This window comes from Nyctereutes procyonoides, unplaced genomic scaffold, assembly GCF_905146905.1.
Source record: "Nyctereutes procyonoides isolate TBG_1078 unplaced genomic scaffold, NYPRO_anot_genome, whole genome shotgun sequence".
In the NCBI taxonomy this organism is placed as follows: Eukaryota; Metazoa; Chordata; class Mammalia; order Carnivora; family Canidae; genus Nyctereutes; species Nyctereutes procyonoides.
Window position 1 is genome coordinate 13,842,983 of NW_026575141.1, and position 17,864 is coordinate 13,860,846.

Sequence of the window (17,864 nt, forward strand, 5' to 3'; positions counted from 1 at the left end):
ATGTTTTGAGCAAATAGGTCTTTAAGTGGCTCTAGCTTGTCTGCAGATAACAAAGATGTTGCAGATTCCCCACTGCTGCTTGGTGACCCTTTATGATTACAATTAAATGTTTAAAACTCTTTAAAGTCGGGATCCCTGGGTGGCTCAAAGGGATCCCTGGGTGGCTCAGCGGTTTAGCGCCTGCCTTTGGCCCAGGGCGCGATCCTGGAGTCCCGGGATCGAGTCCCACATCGGGCTCCCGGCATGGAGCTTGCTTCTCCCTCCTCCTGTGTCTCTGCCTCTCTCTCTCTCTGTCTATCATAAATAAATAAATAAATCTTTAAAAAAAAAAAAAAACTCTTTAAAGTGATTTCCAAAGTGCTTTCTATTGCCTGATCTTTCACATAGTCTATTAAATGTTTATATCTACAGCCTACTAAGAATTCTGTCTACATCCATCTGTGAATTCTGCTCCATCTGAGACACTAACTTGCTTGAAAGTTTTACTTAAGAGTTTTTATTGCAAAAAAAAAAGTTTTTATTGCATGGATGTTGCCATTTAAGTAATTTATGTGCTCTCAAGTGGGAGAGCCTTATTGGAAGTTCTGCTGCCTCATCAGTTCTGGCTGAACATCTGCTGTGTGGACCAGCCATTCTTGATTTGTTAGTTATTGTTGATTTGTTATCATGGGTTTGACTCCACTTATTTTTAAGCTATTGTTTAAATAATCTTAGGTTCGTAATCCATATTTAATAACATGTTAGTACTAACCAAGGGCATATATTCTCTGATTATATATTTAGTGAATAGCCTGTTGAGAACTATAGTCTCTGCAGTTTGTTGGTGGTTACCTCCCTAGAGGTAACTAGGGAGACTGCATCACCACAACCAACTCAGCACTCTCACAAAACTGCTTGTCTTAAACTGCTACAGTCATAGATTAGTAGTTTTACAAATATAACCTTCTGTAAACTATTATCAGCGGCAGCAGGAATCTCTTTATTTTCTCCTGTGGATTTGCTGTTGGGTCATATATACCTTTTTCTGGATTATAATCTGTCTTCACAAGTGATAGTCACATAAAACAATCAGTCCTGCTGAGAATAATTATTGTTATTTTTATGTTTTGTTTTTATAACAACAGTTTTACATTACATTTCATGGAAAGCAGTTCAAATCTTAGCCATATAATGAAGAAAGGATTTCCCTCCCCCCATTTTAAGACTTGTTGAGCTCTATGAATACTCTAATCCTTTTGCTAGTCAGCCCTAAAATTTACATTGGTAAAATCTAGGTCTTCCCTGAAAATAAGGGCTTTAAAAAGCCCTTTGGTATCCTTTCATAGAAACTAGAACTCTTAATTATCTTTCTCATTTCAGATACAAGCCACACATAAGCAAAGAGAATTGGCTACTAAATCATGGGAAAATTTCTTGGCCAGAACATCAAATGCTAAAGCTTTAAAGGTAGGATTTTTAAAATATTGTGATATCCACAACAAAGAGCCAATTCTTGACAGGCAGACTTTTTCAGGAATAAATATTCATTTACCTTTTCTGATGACTTTTCTGTAGAATACCAACACTGTTAGATCCTCATACAATGTAGGATGATAATTGTGCATTTTCATAGTTACAGAAGATGCTACTTTGAGTTTTATTTGCTCTAGCAGTGGGAAGCAAGGGAGATGATAAAGGAGGTGATCGTTAGCCAGGAATAAGGAGGAGAAATGTGCTCCTACTTTCCATTTTGAGTCTTCTATTCATTGATCATTTCTGTAAGAAGCAGAGTGAAGGACAGAAAAAACTTGTCTGTGTGACCCTCTCCCCCAAGGGTATTTCTCTTCCATGACCACCAAAAGAAAATTAAAACTTAAAATGAGAATTGAGGATAAACATCCTTTGGGAAAATGTGATAAGCTGCTTCAGGGATGAGCTAGAAACTTTTTTTTTTTTTTTTTTTAATTTATGACAGTCACAGAGAGAGAGAGAGAGAGGCAGAGACACAGGCAGAGGGAGAAGCAGGCTCCATGCACCGGGAGCCTGATGTGGGATTCGATCCCGGGTCTCCAGGATCGCGCCCTGGGCCAAAGACCGGCGCTAAACCACTGCGCCACCCAGGGATCCAGATGAGCTAGAAACTAATCTAAAAAGTTTATAATGTTGATTGTTTACTTGAAATATGTGAGAAGCACCATGTATTTCCAAAACTTCATTACTTTTCCCACTAATACTTTGGATATGTTTTCAAGTAATATTATAATTCTTTGACTAGATAGGAAATTGTTGAATGTTAAGCTAGTCCATGAAAATAGTGAAACCACATTAAGGTAGCAAAACCAAAGAATAAAACTTCACTCGAGGTACTGTGTCTCTGCCTTCTCACTAAAAATTCTTCCCAACTTTACTTATAAAATATACTCACAACTGCCTGTACTTTAAAGAAATACTTAATGAAAACCAGCCATTCCATGCAGATCATTTGTTACCTCAAATTTCACCTGTTCTAGTGCCTCAACTACTGAGGTTGAACCTGAGTCTAACAAATTATACTATTTATTTTACTGTGTGAAATAGTTAAGTGTCTTGAATTAGTATCCATGCAAAATATTTTGAAAACCTGCATCGCCTGAGGTAAAGCTAGTAGTTTATTAAATTATGTACTAAAAATTGAATGTGATTTCCAGAGGACCTGCTTTATTCTTTGGGCATATATATATGACTGATACCTCTGGAAATCTCAGTAATGTTTTCAGGTGACTGGTGTCTTCTGCAATGTATGAAAGATGTAGCTGACTATAACTATCTTCTTAGCCTAAGTGAGTAAGTTCAGGTTACAGTGCTACTTAATAAACAGTCCGAGTAGAAGGCACAATTAAATGTACTTCACATACTTCATTGCAAATATGATACTTAATGTCTTAATAGCAATATTACCTTCTTTCCAATTTAAAAATCTTCAGAAAGCAAAGAGACTTCAGGAGAAAGCTATAGAATCCTCTAGATACAGTGAGTACCCACCAAATGCAGTATTTCACAGGACAAATATTAAAGGCCTTAATACAACGGTAAGTTTTGTTTTGTTTTGTTGCTTCATAATTTTTTTAGTAAATACTGAATTTAGACTCCTAGAATGTTATTTCCATGGGGGTTTTTTCTCATATTTTTTTCTTCTCTTTTTCTTTAGTCAAATTTTACTACATAGTTAAGGCATATTTATCTCAAGAATACCTTCACTGTCACCCAGTACTGGTTTAGACCTGATCAGCCCTCCAGGATTCCCAAGAAACTGTTATAAGTTTGTATCTTTTCCAAAGTCAGCTTAAGGATGAATGGGTTTTTCTTTCATTGAAAAATTTTGTAAGTGAACGCTTAGATATATACCTTTTGCTTTTTCAGGTGCCTTCTGGTCGGGTAGTAACAGTGGAAAGCACCCCTGCCCGATTACTGGGAGGACCTCTGGCTGATACAGATATTGCTCTTAAAAAACTCCCTATTCGTGGAGGAGCCCTACAAAAGGTGAAAGCAGTGAAAACTGTGAATGAGTCAAAGAAGAGTGTTCCTACATAAAATAATCTACAGGCATTCTGAAATAAATTTTGCTTATAGTTTTTTAGTTAAAAATATCTTCATAAACATAAAGCAAATATTTTAGTAAAATACTATGAAAAGACTAAAGTAAGCACATATAATTTATTTGTATTGATAATACCTACATATAGCATCAGAAGAATTGTCATCAATTTCTTTGGAAAGATTACTAATTCTCTTAATTGAAATTGTAAAACATATTGTGTCAGTTAAAACTCCTTTGGTTGCATGTGAACTACTCCATCTGTTTTAAGCCAATAAAAACTTTTACAGGCTCTATAGCTATCAAAACTAGGAGTCATTTAGACTGCAGGCATTGCTGCATCTAGGGACTGAAACTCTGTGAGGAGTATCTTCTCCTTCCCTAACAGTCCCTGAATTGTATTCTCCCGAGTTGATACCCAGCAGAGAAGAATACGTGCCTGTCTTTCAACAGTCTCTGCAACTGCCTCTGCATCTTGGGACCCTTGACTGGCCACATGCCCACTCCTGAGCCATTCACCATGACTTTGGCCAGAGCAGTACTGCCTACTCCCAGAGCCAGAAGCAGGCTAACTCCAACCAAAATATATGGATGGGGTGGGAAATCAAGATATTGTTATCATATGTGGATATAAATACTGGGCAGCAAAAACATTTGCAACAAATTTGCTGGTCAAAGTAAAACATCGCTGTTATTAAAAGCAAATGTTGGGGCAGCCCTGGTGGCACAGCGGTTTAGCGCCACCTGCAGCCCAGGGTGTGATCCTGGAGACCCGGGATCAAGTCCCACATCGGGCTTCCTGCGTGGAGCCTGCTTCTCCCTCTGCCTGTGTCTCTGCCTCTCTCTCGCTCTCTCTGACTGAATAAATAAATAAATCTTTAAAAAAATAAAAATAAAAAAATAAAAGCAAATGTTATTCATGAGCTAAATAAAAATTTTTAAAAATGCAGATGGTTTTACTCTTAATACATAAATATGCAAACAAACTCTAATGCTACTTTTCTTCTTTAATGGGGAAGGGGAGGCGACAGTGAGGAAGTATCTTCCCCCCTTTGGTGTTGGAGGTATTTTACCAAAAAATAGGAGATAGATGCCTTAATGCTGGATGTAGAGCAGAGTGTCTCCATATGCTATTAAGAGATTTCCATAGTCCGTCTCCATTCCCATCAACCCCACCCCCCACCCCCAGGAAGCCACAAAGTTGAGTTCATGTCCAGGACTGTGAGAGACAAGATCTTGTTTTCTTAAGGAGGGAAATATACTGGAATTTGAGTCTAGATTCTAGGCACATAGGCACACTCAACAGTGTACTGGTAAATGTGTAACAATCAGCTCTTCAAGGGGAAAATGCCCTCATTTGTAGTGTTTGCCAATTTAGATGGTACAAATACTCCCACTGTGACCAATTACAAGCAACCAGTATGATGCTACTGAATGCAAAGTTGGGAAAACATGCATAAAATCCACTTTATCAAATAAAAGAGGGCTCCATCACCCCCCAGTGAACCCACCTTTTCCTACTTCCTCCTTCATCCTCCTCTTCCTCTTTCCCTTCCCCCAACTCACATTCCTCAAGGAATTTTCTATTATCCCCATCTGTGAAGGTAGCATAATCTGCAATGAGGGGAGAAACTGCAACTGTTGTTAATGTTCTAATTAGAATGAGTTGACAGTACACCATTAGCTAGCAGCTTCACATCCTGGCCCAGCAGCCCATTGTCCTTGCAGCCCACAGGAGTAGATAATGTATATCAGCTTACCAGGGAACTTTGCATCTCCTGAATCATTTTCTCTATCATCGCCACTACCAAGATACTGGAAGGTATATTTTGTCCTCTTCCTCACAAGAAGCCCTACGCACAAAGATTCCATGAAAGAATAGTTACTGGGACAAAAACAGACATGGATAGAGACATGCAATGATGAGATGACCATATGGAAAAGCACCAGATATACCTCAAGTGTATCAGATACAGAATCAAGATGAAGTGTCCATGGCTAAGAACAATAAATCTTTGCATCATTTTGTAGACTATAAGCTTCTTTTTCAGTTGTTAAGCTCCCTAAGGACAAGGTAGAAACCACATTTCATTCATTATTGAAACCAATAATAACATCAGTAAATAAATTATTAAATAAGTGTGATGGCAGCCTCAGCTCCTGACAGCCTTTCCCTTGAGCTCCGCAAATGCTGCAAAGCCCTGAGCTCAAAAGGAAGATTCATCCAAATATTAAACACATAATGCCAAACACAGACATATTAAAGTAGTTGAAATGTATTTACTCCATCCAGTGATAGACCCTCTCTAAAATGGCAAGACATAAATACTATTACATTAACTAATACTTTTAATATTTTTGTAAAGATTTTATTTATTTATTCATGATAGAGAGAGAGATGCTGGCTCCATGCTGGGAACCCGACAGGGCACTCGATCCCGGGACTCAGCCAAAGGATTGCGCCCTGAGCCAAAGGCAGGCACTAAACCACTGAGCCACCCAGGGATCCCAACTAATACTTTTATATAACCAATATGTAGAAATAGAACTGATATTACTTGGCTGAATATAATTTTTATATGTAGCACAACTTGATATCTCCAAACTGATTAGGGCTGACTACAATTAAAATAATCAGTGATATCTGTGGACCTTTCCCCTGTGCTGTGTAGATCTTACCCATCAGGAAAAGAAAAGGTAAAATAGGGCAGGTTGTTACTTAGCAGCCACTTAACAGTTGAAGAAATGAGAGTGGATGGAGGGTAGTGTTGCTTAATCCAGATACTTGCCCTTAGTAGACAGACAATGCATGGAGTTTGTATATTACAATTCCAGCCACCCTTGCAGTGAGCAAGTGAATAGGCCTGATAATGTCACTAATAGGTTTCTCCTCACACCCTGTGCTCCCACACCATTCCTGAGCCCACTTAGCCTATCCAGCCTGACTGAAAAGCAGAGAATATATTTCCCTTCCAGAAGTCAGCTGAGACAAAATTTCAAGCCCTCAAACTGAAACTTCTGCTAATAAAGTAAATGAAAAGAAACTCAAAAGAATAAAAATGGAGTTTAAGGAATATGGATGAAATGTTTTTCCATACACTTCAGTAGTGAGATTTTTACCACAAGAGGGAGCTCATTCCATGATTAAACTGTTAGCCAGTTTTTGCTTAGATTGGATGAAAACCAGTGAATAATCAAGTGAATAACTCATTCATCTCATCCTGAGTCTGTCTTCTGGAGCACACAGTACGTTTCATATCACAGGAAACTATCATGTTCAGCCTAAGTCTTTTCAGGTCAAATATCCATTTTCTGTAATCATTCTTATTTAATTATTACAGACATTATATCTGGCCAGCCCCTTCTGAAGTGCCACCACTTGTTAATATTCCTCTACACTATGACCAGACAAACTAAACAAAGATTTCCAAGTGTAGGAGGGCTGGGATCCCTGGGTGGTGCAGCGGTTTGGCGCCTGCCTTTGGCCTGGGGCGCGATCCTGGAGATCCAGGATCGAATCCCACATCGGGCTCCCGGTGCATGGAGCCTGCTTCTCCCTCTGCCTATGTCTCTGCGCCTCTCTCTCTCTCTCTCTCTCTCTCTCTCTGTGTGTGACTATCATAAATAAATAAAAAATGAAAAAATAAATAAAAAATAAATTAAAACCAAGTGTAGGAGGGCTCATGAAGGACATAATGAAACTAGTTTTCCTTATTTTTGTACGCTTTCTGCCAACACAGTCTAAGCTTACTTAGACTTAAGCTTAGTTTAATTAGCAATTATGTTTCATAATTGTTTGTATTAAATTTACAGTCAAGGATGCTTTTTGAGAAAGAAAAAGGCAGCCCCTGACATTCAGGAATTGGCCTGGTATTATCAGGTCAAAATTCTATAGAAACACGTACTGCTCAGATCTTAATTTCTTTTTTTTTGGGGGGGGGGGGAGATCTTAATTTCTAATAATATTCTCCAATAAAAGAAACCAGGGCTCCTGAGGAAATGGCTGGTTCCAGGGATGGGTGGAAAAACACAAGATAGATCTAGAACATCCTATAGAGTTCCTGATGACCAAAGCTGGAACAATTTCAGAAACAAAATAATAATGTAGTTACTGGATTATAATCCAAAGTATAAATTTAAAAAGTCTGTAAGTCCCTAATATAAATAAATGATGAAAGAAAAGGAATGAAGGAAGTGGATGACACGGAGGGAGTGAGTGTAGACAAATCTCCCATACGAAGAATTCCAGATACTTTATGTAGATATTCCCTCTTCAGTAGGTGGGACATAACTGCTCATACCCTTAACTGTGGGTTATGCTTATTGACTTGCTTCCAAAGAACACAGAGAAGAGAAAATAACATTACAGTGGAGAAACCTGGTATACACAACGTTAGCCAAGGTTAAACATCATCAGTGACAACTCATGTTGATGACATATCCCTTGATCTGAAGTATTGAGAAAAGTACTTTACATTTGCGGTCTTCATCTCAAAAAGCCTATTAACTCAGTCTAACCATGAGAAAAATAATCAGGCAAACCCAAATTGGATATTCTGCAACATACCTGACCAGTACTCAAAACTGTCAAGGTCATCTTCTTAGAGCCTAAGGAGACAAGATAACTCAATGTAAAGTGTCCTGGATGAGATTCTGGAACAGAAAAAGGACACCAGGGAAAAACTAGTGAAATCCAAATAAAATATGAAATTTGGTTAATAATTTATCATTATTAGATCATTAGTTATGACAAACATACCATACTAATGTAAGATGTTAACAATAGGAAAAAATAGGTGAAGAATATACAAGATAGCTCTGCACTATCCTTGCAACTTCTCTGCAAACTTAAAACTATTCTAAAATAAAAAGTTTATTTTAAAGTTAAAAAATGATCTTTTGCCTCAGCTAGTCAGATGATTTTGAATAGGGCAAAAGAGAAATATATATTGTTCCCCATTCAACACATCATGACCACCATTTTTTAACTTATATTTTGATATGAGTCAAGGATTATTTAGCAGTGTACTTTCAAGCCCAGTGAGTTTTTGTTGAATGAATGAATAATGAAAAAAGAATAAATTTTCCATATGCAAATGGCATGATTTGTGCCAAAAATTGTGAGGTGGGGAGGGGATTTTATTTTATTTTTTTAAGATTTTATTTATTTATTCATGAGAGATATACCACACACACACAGAGGCAGAGACACAAGGCAGAGGGAGAAGCCGGCTCCATGCAGGGGGCCCGATGTGGGACTCGATCCTAGGACTCCAGGATCATGCCCTGGGCCAAAGGCAGGAGCTAAACCGCTGAGCCACCCAGGAATCCCGGGGAGGGGATTTTAAACAGAATATGATATCTAAGTACCAGCAAAAAGGCTTAAGATCAACTGTTCTAAAACCAGAATGCTTGTTTTGGCAAATGTCCTTATTTTTACTATTTTTAATAATCCAATGTAGCCTGTAAATTCAACTAAGAGGATTAGAAATCCATTTTGCAATTAACCCATTTTAGAAGGCTAACAAGTTTATTAACACTAAAAAGTTCATCATTGCTGCAATAGAAATTGTTGTAACCACTATGGTGATGACAACTGGTTTTGTTTTTAGGCAAAAAAAAAAAAAAATTAGGCAAAAATTATCTGGTTTTGCCTTATGCCATTGAACTTTTGAGCTTTGATCATTTGCCCACAGGTTGTAAAAGAGAGAGATTCTCTAAGGAAAATCAATCCTTTGCCTCCATCTGTAGGAAATGAATTAGGCAACTTCTTGTGTATCTTTCTAGTCATTTGAATAAGAGAACACAGGACCTATTCTCAGCCAATTGATTTGATGAGGTTAGGGATCTGTCCTTAATTGTCAAGATAAAATATTTTCAATGTGGGAATTCATTAGACTTACAAATTATTATGCAACCAATTATTATGTAAACTCAAGTATATGAAATACTTGTAAAATAATACTTGAAAGCTATGCAATCCATTCATTCTTCAGTATTGGAAATTCTTTAAAAATTCAAAAAAAAAATAAAACTAAAAACATTCTTAACCTGGGGTTCACGACCCCAAACCCCAAAATCATACACAAATGATTGACACTGTGTACATGTAACTCCTACTAAAGTGTCTATAACTTCATCAGAATTTCAAAGTGGTCCATAACTCAAAGGATGTCACACCCCCTCCACCCTTAAAAGTTTATTCTTGGGACACCAGGGTGGCTTAGCGGTTGAGCGTCTGCCTTTGGCTCGGGGCATGATCCTGGGGTTCTGGGATCGAGTCCCGCATTGGGCTCCCTGCATGGGGCCTGCTTCTCCCTCTGCTTCTCTGTCTCTGCCTCTCTCTGTGTGTTTCTCATAAATAAATAAATAAAATCTTTAAAAAAAAAGTTTATTCTTGAATCAAGTCAAACTATCAGTGGCACACTTGTTCAGTGTTATTTTGGGGCTTTTAAAATGATTTATATTTAATTGAGTTTGGGCGTGCAGGCTTTAAAGATTTATTTATTTATTTATGAGAGAGAGAGAAGAGACACAGGCAGAGGGAGAAGCAGGCTCCACGCCGGGAGCCTGATGTGGAACTCGATCCTGGGACTCCAGGATGGAGCCCCGGGCCAAAGGCAGGCGCCAAACCGCTGAGCCACCCAGGGATCCCCGAAAACCCAGGATTTTTATTGTTTCTTAGTCCTAGCAATTGCTGGGCTTCTCCTAAACATATTGTTTGGTTTTTCTTATCAACAATGTGAATCTTGAAACTGCTCATGAGTCCTTCTTCACCTTGAGAAGTAGGACATTTAGACCAATTTACAGCTACTATTTTGTCAAAGGTACAGGTTTTTACAACATGCATTTGAAAGTATTAATCTAAACTACAACTGTATATTATTAGTTTCCTGTCTTCATTTTCTATCATATTAGTTTCCTCATTTACTTCATGCTATCCTATTGCTTGGCATATATTTTTAAAGCTTCATATCCTCTTTGGAATAAGATGTGAGATGTAAATAGGAAATAATAATTTAAAAAACTAAAGACAAAAATTCTACCAGACTGCACTTTAGTAAAACAAAGTTTATTACCTTTGTTATTCTTTTTAAAATATGAAGACAATAAAGGTGACAACATAAAAAAAAATTAGTCCTTAACGGATAGAAAAACACTTTAATACATAGGATGGCTCAGTGATGAAATGTACATTTCAGAAGCCACTCAGTACACTACATCAAGATTAAATATTTTTTAGGACAATACTGGCATTAATTTTGGCACAGTTTTAAAGTCAACATTATGTATAAGATACCTTATAAAATTAGTTACAGCATTACTCCATTAACTACTGTATTTAAAAATATATTGCATTTGCATTTTAAATGCTTTTTTAAAGATGGTTTACAAAGATGCCTTCCAAATAAAAAATTATTGACAAATTATCTGAAAAGATGGAAACGCTAATTCAATAGCCATAAAGCTTTTACGCATCAAAAAAATACAGCTTTCATAAATATTGAAGAATTAGAAATAACAATTTTGATAAATACTACAAGAAATATTTGACCTCAGAAATACTGATAGAATTAAACTTTCAGGTTGATGTCACCTTGCTTGAGGTATTTTCCCATGTTCTCTCTCTTATACGTAATATTCATGTTTTGTAAAATCCAGTCCTATAATATTAGAGAGGAGAAACTGTTAATACTTACTCTAAAAAAAAAAAAAAATACTTACTCTAATGTGACTCTTAATATTTCTTCCTTTTAAATAACCCTACTGAAAAAAAAATTTTTTTTTTGAAAAAAATTTTTAAAGCCTAACTATATGTCCTATGTTTAAAATTTCTTCAATAAATGTAATAGGAATAATTATAGTGTTAAATAGCTTTCTTATGAACTATTCATGGGGAAAATAAGGTAATAATTTTAATGATCTACCAAATGTATATGTAATAACATCTCAAGATCATTTAGATCTTGGGCAGCCCGGGTGGCTCAGCTGTTTAGTGCCACCTTCAGCCTAGGCCTGGTCCTAGAGACAGACCCAGGATGGAGTACCACGTCAGGCTCCCTGCATGGAGCCTGCTTCTCCCTCTGCCTGTGTCTCTGTCTCTCTCTCTGTGTCTCTCATGAATAAATAAAATCTTAAAAAAAAATCATTTAGATCTCTATATCAGAGCCCCTCCAGTTGCTAAATAATATAAAAGTGAAAATCAATTATATAAGAAAAAAATATGGCAAATTTGCTCACTTGTTGACAAATAAAGATTAAATATTTAATTTTTAAGAAAACTAAACTGCTGTTCTCTTAAGTACACATTTAAATTACCTTCTGTTATCTTCTGTGGAAAATTATACTTGGGAGGCATCACCTGTCTTCTGCCCATTCCATGAGATTGTGAAAGCAAGCAGTCTACATACATGTCCCAGAAATCCTGAGCTATGCTTAAGAAGACATTATAATGTCTAGGCCGCTGGGATTTTTGCAAGAACAACATGAAATTCCAGAAAGCATCCACACTGTGCTGTATCTTGAGTTCCTTGAGATCTATCAGTGTCAAAGAGCAAGCATTCCAGCACCGGAAATCAATATCTTTCGTGATGCCGGGGCTGATGCTAGCAAGCACCCCCTTTTGAAATTCAAAATCAGCATTAATCAGACTGATCAGCATCATGCAGCCCAGTGGTAGGTAGAACCATCTTCTTGTGGCAAAACCCATATTCTATACAGGAAAAAACAACAAAAAACAAGGAATATATTTTTTAAAGTTTTTATATTTTAATTTAAATTCAAGTTAGTTAATATACAGTGCTGCAATGGTTTCAGGGGCAGAAACCAGTGATTTATCACCAGTGCTCATCCCACCAAGTGCCCTCCTTAATGTCTATCACCCATTTACTTCACCTTCCTTCCAGCAACTTTCAGTTTGTTCTCTATGTTTAAGGGTCTCATGGTTTGCCTCCCTCTCTGTTTTTCTTATTTTAGTTTTCCTTTCCTTTCCAGTGTTCATCTGTTTCTTTTAAAAAGAATATATTTTTAAGTAAAAAAGAAAATTATTCAATTGCTTAATGATCTGCTTAAGCCTAAAAATTTGTAAATACATAAATATTTGGTTTTGATCAAGCCAAATTTGCCTACTACGTATTGGTTGGTTTTCCTCTAAGTTGCCAACTCTCAGACCTTTCTTTGAAAAAATAGTTACAACTTGTTTACCAACCTTCTGATGAAGTCTTCTGGAGCCACTGAAATCCAAAACATATTTATAACAATGTGATGGATTCCTTTCATAACAGACTTTTAGAGCTGAAAGAAATCTTTAAAAGCATGTGCTCCAACCTTCTCCCTTTACAAACTAGAAAAGTTCTTATGATATGGCTCTGCAAGTTCTCAGGTCTCCTCTCTCTCCCTATCCACGACTCCTACCACAACGCATTCCAACTAAGGGGATCAGAATGGAGCCCATTCTATGTGTAACCATGAGACAAGGGTGTTCACTCTTTTTTTTTTTTAATTTAGATGTTACCAATCTATTAGCCCAAATGGTGTTGAATGCTCAAGCACTAGTTTCAAAGTTACTGATGCTTCTTACATTTATTCATTGCAAAATATTTGTTATGCACTGATGCCTAGTAGGTCCCTGGCTTTTCTCAGGTTGTTCCGACCTGTTTGGAGAAGATTAACATACATACCTGAAGGAGCACGAAGACAATAAAGGTAATATAACTAATAAGATATAGTGCAGGGCCAATGGCATTCGGCAAAATCTTGGCATTCTCTAATGCTTCTTTGTACAAGTTTCCCTGCCAACTAACTGATCACTCAGCACACTGGCTACATAAGTGGAAGTCAAGGACTAAATTGGCTTTGAATTGCCACAGACCTACTATTCCAGGATGGCCCTGGAAATGTCCCTGACACAACCTTGACAGCCTGGATAGAGGAGTGGAGGGGAGAGGGCGCAGATCCAGAAGACTTAGCACCTCCTTACTGATCTACGGCTGTCTGACACCTTCCCTAAAATAAGTTAGGATGAAGAGACAAATCAAAAAACCAATTTAAACTTGTTATTCGGGTCGTTTCGCATCGTCGAAAACTGTGATCCCTCCAAAATGAGCTGCGAGTGCCAATTTATGATACGAGTCCTAAAAGAAAAGGATTGGGCGGGGCCTGAGATTGTCTCCCACAAGAGTTTCGGGCTACCGTCCTGAGCCGCGCCCTCCGGGGGCGGTCATCTAGGCTGGGAAGAGGGAGCCCGAGCGCGGATCCAGTACCTCTCCTGCGCCGAGGCGCGCGTGCAGCGCGGCTGCGCTGGCTCGGGGTCGCAGGCGGCTCCCACCTGGGGGGGACAAGAGGTCTCGGCGAGGGCTCCCGACGACTCCCGGACTTCCCAGCTCCCACCCCCTGCCCAGCCGGACCCACCTCCGGAGGCAGGCGAAAGTGGGGAGCGGCGATCCTCCACGGGCGTCCAGAGCGCTTGGAACTCGTCCTGTGCTGAAGTGTGCTGAAGTGTGCTGAGTGCGCGGCGCTCCGGGGCAGGGAGGCTCCGGGGCTGGGAGGCTCGGGCTGGGAGGCTCCGGGGCAGGGAGGCTCCGGGGCTGGGAGGTTCCGGCTCGGGAGGGCGGTGCTTCGGGCTCTGCGGTGGCCTCGCGGGTGGCGCCGCGGTCAGCCCCGCGGTCCGAACCACGCTCTTTTTCTAGAGAAAGAGTGAGGGGGCAGAAAGTGGGTGGCCGTTCTCCCGAGGCCCAGCCCTCTGCTTGCCCACCTTCCCAGACCCGAGACCCACTGGACCCGCCACGCCCTGCACTGGCTCGCTGCTATCTTGCTTTTCTCTGAATTTCTCGAAATTACAGCGGCTCAGGTCTTCCTCACTCTCTCCCTTACTTACTTTATTTCTCAGAAAATCCATCAAAGCAGTCAGTCTACTATATACCAAAGGTATCTCCTCCCTCCATCCTCCCAGCCCTATTCTACTATCCAGAGAAAAACTTCCATAAGGCTTATGGACCCTATGAAAATGAACTTCCTTGATGAGTTCTAACCTGTAACTAAGTGCCATTTAAATTATTAATACCAACACATACACACCTGCAACATACCTTCCCTTCGACCTAAATACACAGTTTAACTCTGAGAGGTTTCTTTAGCATTTGGTAGAATGAAGATTCAGGGCAAGTCCCTTAAATATCTATCTGTATATTATGCATCAGTTTTAGCCTTGACACATCATTTAGACTATCTTTATGTTTAAGTCTGTCTGCTATGCCCAAATCCCAATAGCAATCATCACATGGAACTGTATGGGAAAATCAACCCAAAGCTAGTTGCCCTATCCCCACTTACCCTTAGGCAGATCACCCTTTCCTCATGGTCTTTTGAGTTGGAATGTTGAGACTCCTGGCCAAACTCAACAGCCCAATTTCCCAGTAGCTGTCCTCCCTAAAGTCCACTTCTCCTAGCCCTATCACTCTTCAAAGCTCCACTCTGCCCTCTTCCACATATGTCATAATCATCATTAGCTCTGCCCTGACAATTCCTTTCCATGTCCCTTCCAACTCTAGGACCAGCTCCTCTACAAAACAGAACTGAGAAGTGATTCCTTTGCTCTGTTAAAGTAGAATGCACACAAATCACATCTCACACATCTCAGGTTTTCTTCACCTCTAGGTTTCTGGGCATTTCAGTCCACTATTAATCACAGATTCTTAGCAGAGTTAGCAGAGACATTGAAGGTGACCTAATCCAACGTCCAGAATCCCTTCTGAAGCTTGAACCCCTCCCTCTACCAAAGCTGTTGTCCAATTTGACTCAATCTTGGGCATTTCACTGTTATAAAGTAAGCAAAGGACGTAAATCAGCAATTCATAGGAGAGTAATAACTAAAATCTAGTATATATAAGACAAGATGCTCATCCTCAAAATAATACATTGTTTTTTCTATTTAAAGTTTAACAAAAATTGAAGCATTTGATATTACACAATGTGAATTATGCAATTATACAATATAAATTATACAATTTGATATTATACAATGCAAATTTTTGAGAAAATGAACACTTTCATGTGAGTTTGAGAAGAATGTCAGCCAGTAAGCATAATCACCATGGAATAAAACTGACATAATTTTTTCCATCTTAAAATGATCCAGAAATTCTTGGTATCTACCATCAAGTCAATGACAGAAAATACCTACTATGTGACTGATTTCTCTCCAGGGTCCATTGCTACATTATAAATATGTGTGACATATTTAACATCATATGACAAATGATGACAAACATAACATTGTTGGGTAATCAAGAAAGTGACACCTCCAAGAAAGAAGAACAGATGAGAGGGAATGGAGAAGAATCAAAAAATAAGGAAAAGGAGGAAGAGGAAAAAACAGAAGGAGGATAAAAAGAGATATGGATAGTAAATTTCAAATTTGTTAATTGATAAATACATAGGGTAAAAGGTGAGATACAGATATTGAATTTACACTTTGGAAAGTTGTTAAATATGTATGGCAAAATTTCTTGGGTAATTTCTAAATGACAGAAGTAAAGAACACAACTTTTGAACAGGTAGAAAATAAAAACTGAATAAACAAAAACAAATTGATATGTGAGCAGTGTAGGTGGTATTGCTCTGTGCTTTGCAGCAAGCTGCATTTTTGTCTTCTGAGTCATCTGGGGTTGGCTGACTATTCTCCTGATTCTAACATGATCCACTGTTACAGTGAACAGGCCATTCCAGGCCCTTCCTCCTGGAGGATTCAGAGAACTTCCAGAAGCATAAGGCTACTCTACTGCTCTAAAAAGGAGTGGGATCTTTTCAGCCATGAAGCTTCTTGTTGAACCTTTTTTTTTTTTTAGATTTTATTTATTCATGAGAGACACAGAAAGAGAGAGGCAGAGGGAGAAGCAGGCTCCATGCAGGGAACCTGATGCACGGACTTGATCTGGAGCCTCCAGGATCATGCCCTGGGCTGAAGGCGGCACTAACCCACTGAGCCACCCAGGCTGCCCATGCACCTCTTCTTAGGTGTGGTGCTGACTCTGCTCTCTGTCTTTATTGGACTAATAGAATCTCTGGGGGGCTTAGTGGAGAGCCCATTGCCTGGGAGCTCCTGGACCACCAGAGGTCAACTACCTAGTACAGAGCCCCCAAGCATGTTCCAGATCATCCATCTAGAAGGGTGTGGATAAGATCTCCTTCCACCAGCTATAACCTTGGATCACTGCCTTAAGCATGTCCAGCCAGGTATCAAGCTCCTGGGCAGCCCAGCTCAGAGCATCAGTGTTATCAGAACTGTTAACAGGCCCTTGAAGGGCCTCTCCATCTGGTTGCTCCTTGTCCTGGAGAGAGCCTATATATATATTTATTTTTTTAAATATTCTACGTATTATTAGAGACACACACACACACACACAGAGAGATAGCGATAGAGATAACAAGAAAGAGGAAGCTTTCTCTCTCTCTCTAAAATAAATAAATAAATATTTTTAAAAATTTTTTTAATTTTTATTTATTTATGATAGTCACAGAGAGAGAGAGAGGCAGAGACACAGGCAGAGGGAGAAGCAGTCTCCATGCACCGGAAGCCCGATGTGGGACTCGATCCCGGGTCTCCAGGATTGCGCCCTGGGCCAAAGGCAGGCGCCAAACCGCTGCACCACCCAGGGATCCCCTAAATAAATATTTTTAAAAAATAAATGAATTATAATGGCAAATGTGAAATATTTAGAACTGTATGATATTAAAAACATGGCATACCAAAACCTGTGAGAAGTCATTCAAATCATCATTAGAAGAAAGTTAGCATCTTTAAATATTTGTGGCAAAAAGGAAAACAGGCTATGAATTAATGATACAAGCAACCAAATTTAATAGTTTGAAGAGAAATAACAGAATAAATACCCCCAAAGGATAAGAAATTTTATAAAAGTACACATTAGTGAGCTAGGGGAAAAAAGTTGATTCTTTTTAGAAAGAATAATAAAATAGACATCTGTTAAGAATGACCAAGAAAAGAAAATGAAAGAAGGTACAAATAATATAAGGAGAAATGGTATATATTTTACTTATAGAAAGGATTAAAAAGATATGAAGCTATGAAGAACTATGATATACAATAAATTTGAAAACTTAAATGAAATTAATAAATTGTAGAAAAATATATTTATAAAATTCGTATAAGAATGCAAAACCTGAATAGTCAATGACATTTAAAGACCTTGAATCTTCCTATTGGGAAAAAAATCAAGCCCATATGATTTTACAGTCAACTTTCAAGGATCAACTATTTCCTGAAAATTAAAAAAAAAGATAAAGCCCCTAA

The 17,864-nt window shown here is 38.6% G+C and overlaps 2 protein-coding genes across 4 annotated transcripts in view; one reads left to right on the forward strand and one right to left on the reverse strand.

Moving 5' to 3' along the window:
* CFAP69 (cilia and flagella associated protein 69) overlaps positions 1–4,495 on the forward strand; it is a 54,830-nt gene extending 50,335 nt beyond the window's left edge. The window contains exons 21-23 of one of the 2 annotated variants that reach the window (XM_055307620.1): positions 1,360–1,446; positions 2,943–3,047; positions 3,379–4,495. In XM_055307620.1, the coding sequence (XP_055163595.1) occupies positions 1,360–1,446; positions 2,943–3,047; positions 3,379–3,549 (363 nt within the window). In that variant the 3' untranslated portion in view covers positions 3,550–4,495. Of the gene's footprint in view, positions 1–1,359; positions 1,447–2,942; positions 3,048–3,166 lie in introns of both variants that reach the window. The other variant, XM_055307621.1, reaches the window with a different exon arrangement.
* Positions 4,496–5,508: 1,013 nt separating this feature from the next.
* FAM237B (family with sequence similarity 237 member B) lies at positions 5,509–14,187 on the reverse strand. 2 transcript variants are annotated; one of them, XM_055307557.1, is made up of 4 exons: positions 13,964–14,187; positions 11,873–12,266; positions 8,121–8,206; positions 5,509–5,616 (listed from the first exon to the last, which is right to left on the reverse strand). In XM_055307557.1, exons 2-4 carry the CDS (start codon positions 12,261–12,263, stop codon positions 5,608–5,610), a joined length of 486 nt encoding a protein of 161 aa, XP_055163532.1. In that variant the 5' UTR covers positions 12,264–12,266; positions 13,964–14,187; the 3' UTR covers positions 5,509–5,607. The 2 variants fall into 2 exon arrangements, with proteins under 2 accessions (XP_055163532.1, XP_055163533.1); XM_055307558.1 differs by lacking the exons at positions 5,509–5,616; positions 8,121–8,206 and adding an exon at positions 10,678–11,217.
* Positions 14,188–17,864: the final 3,677 nt, after the last annotated feature.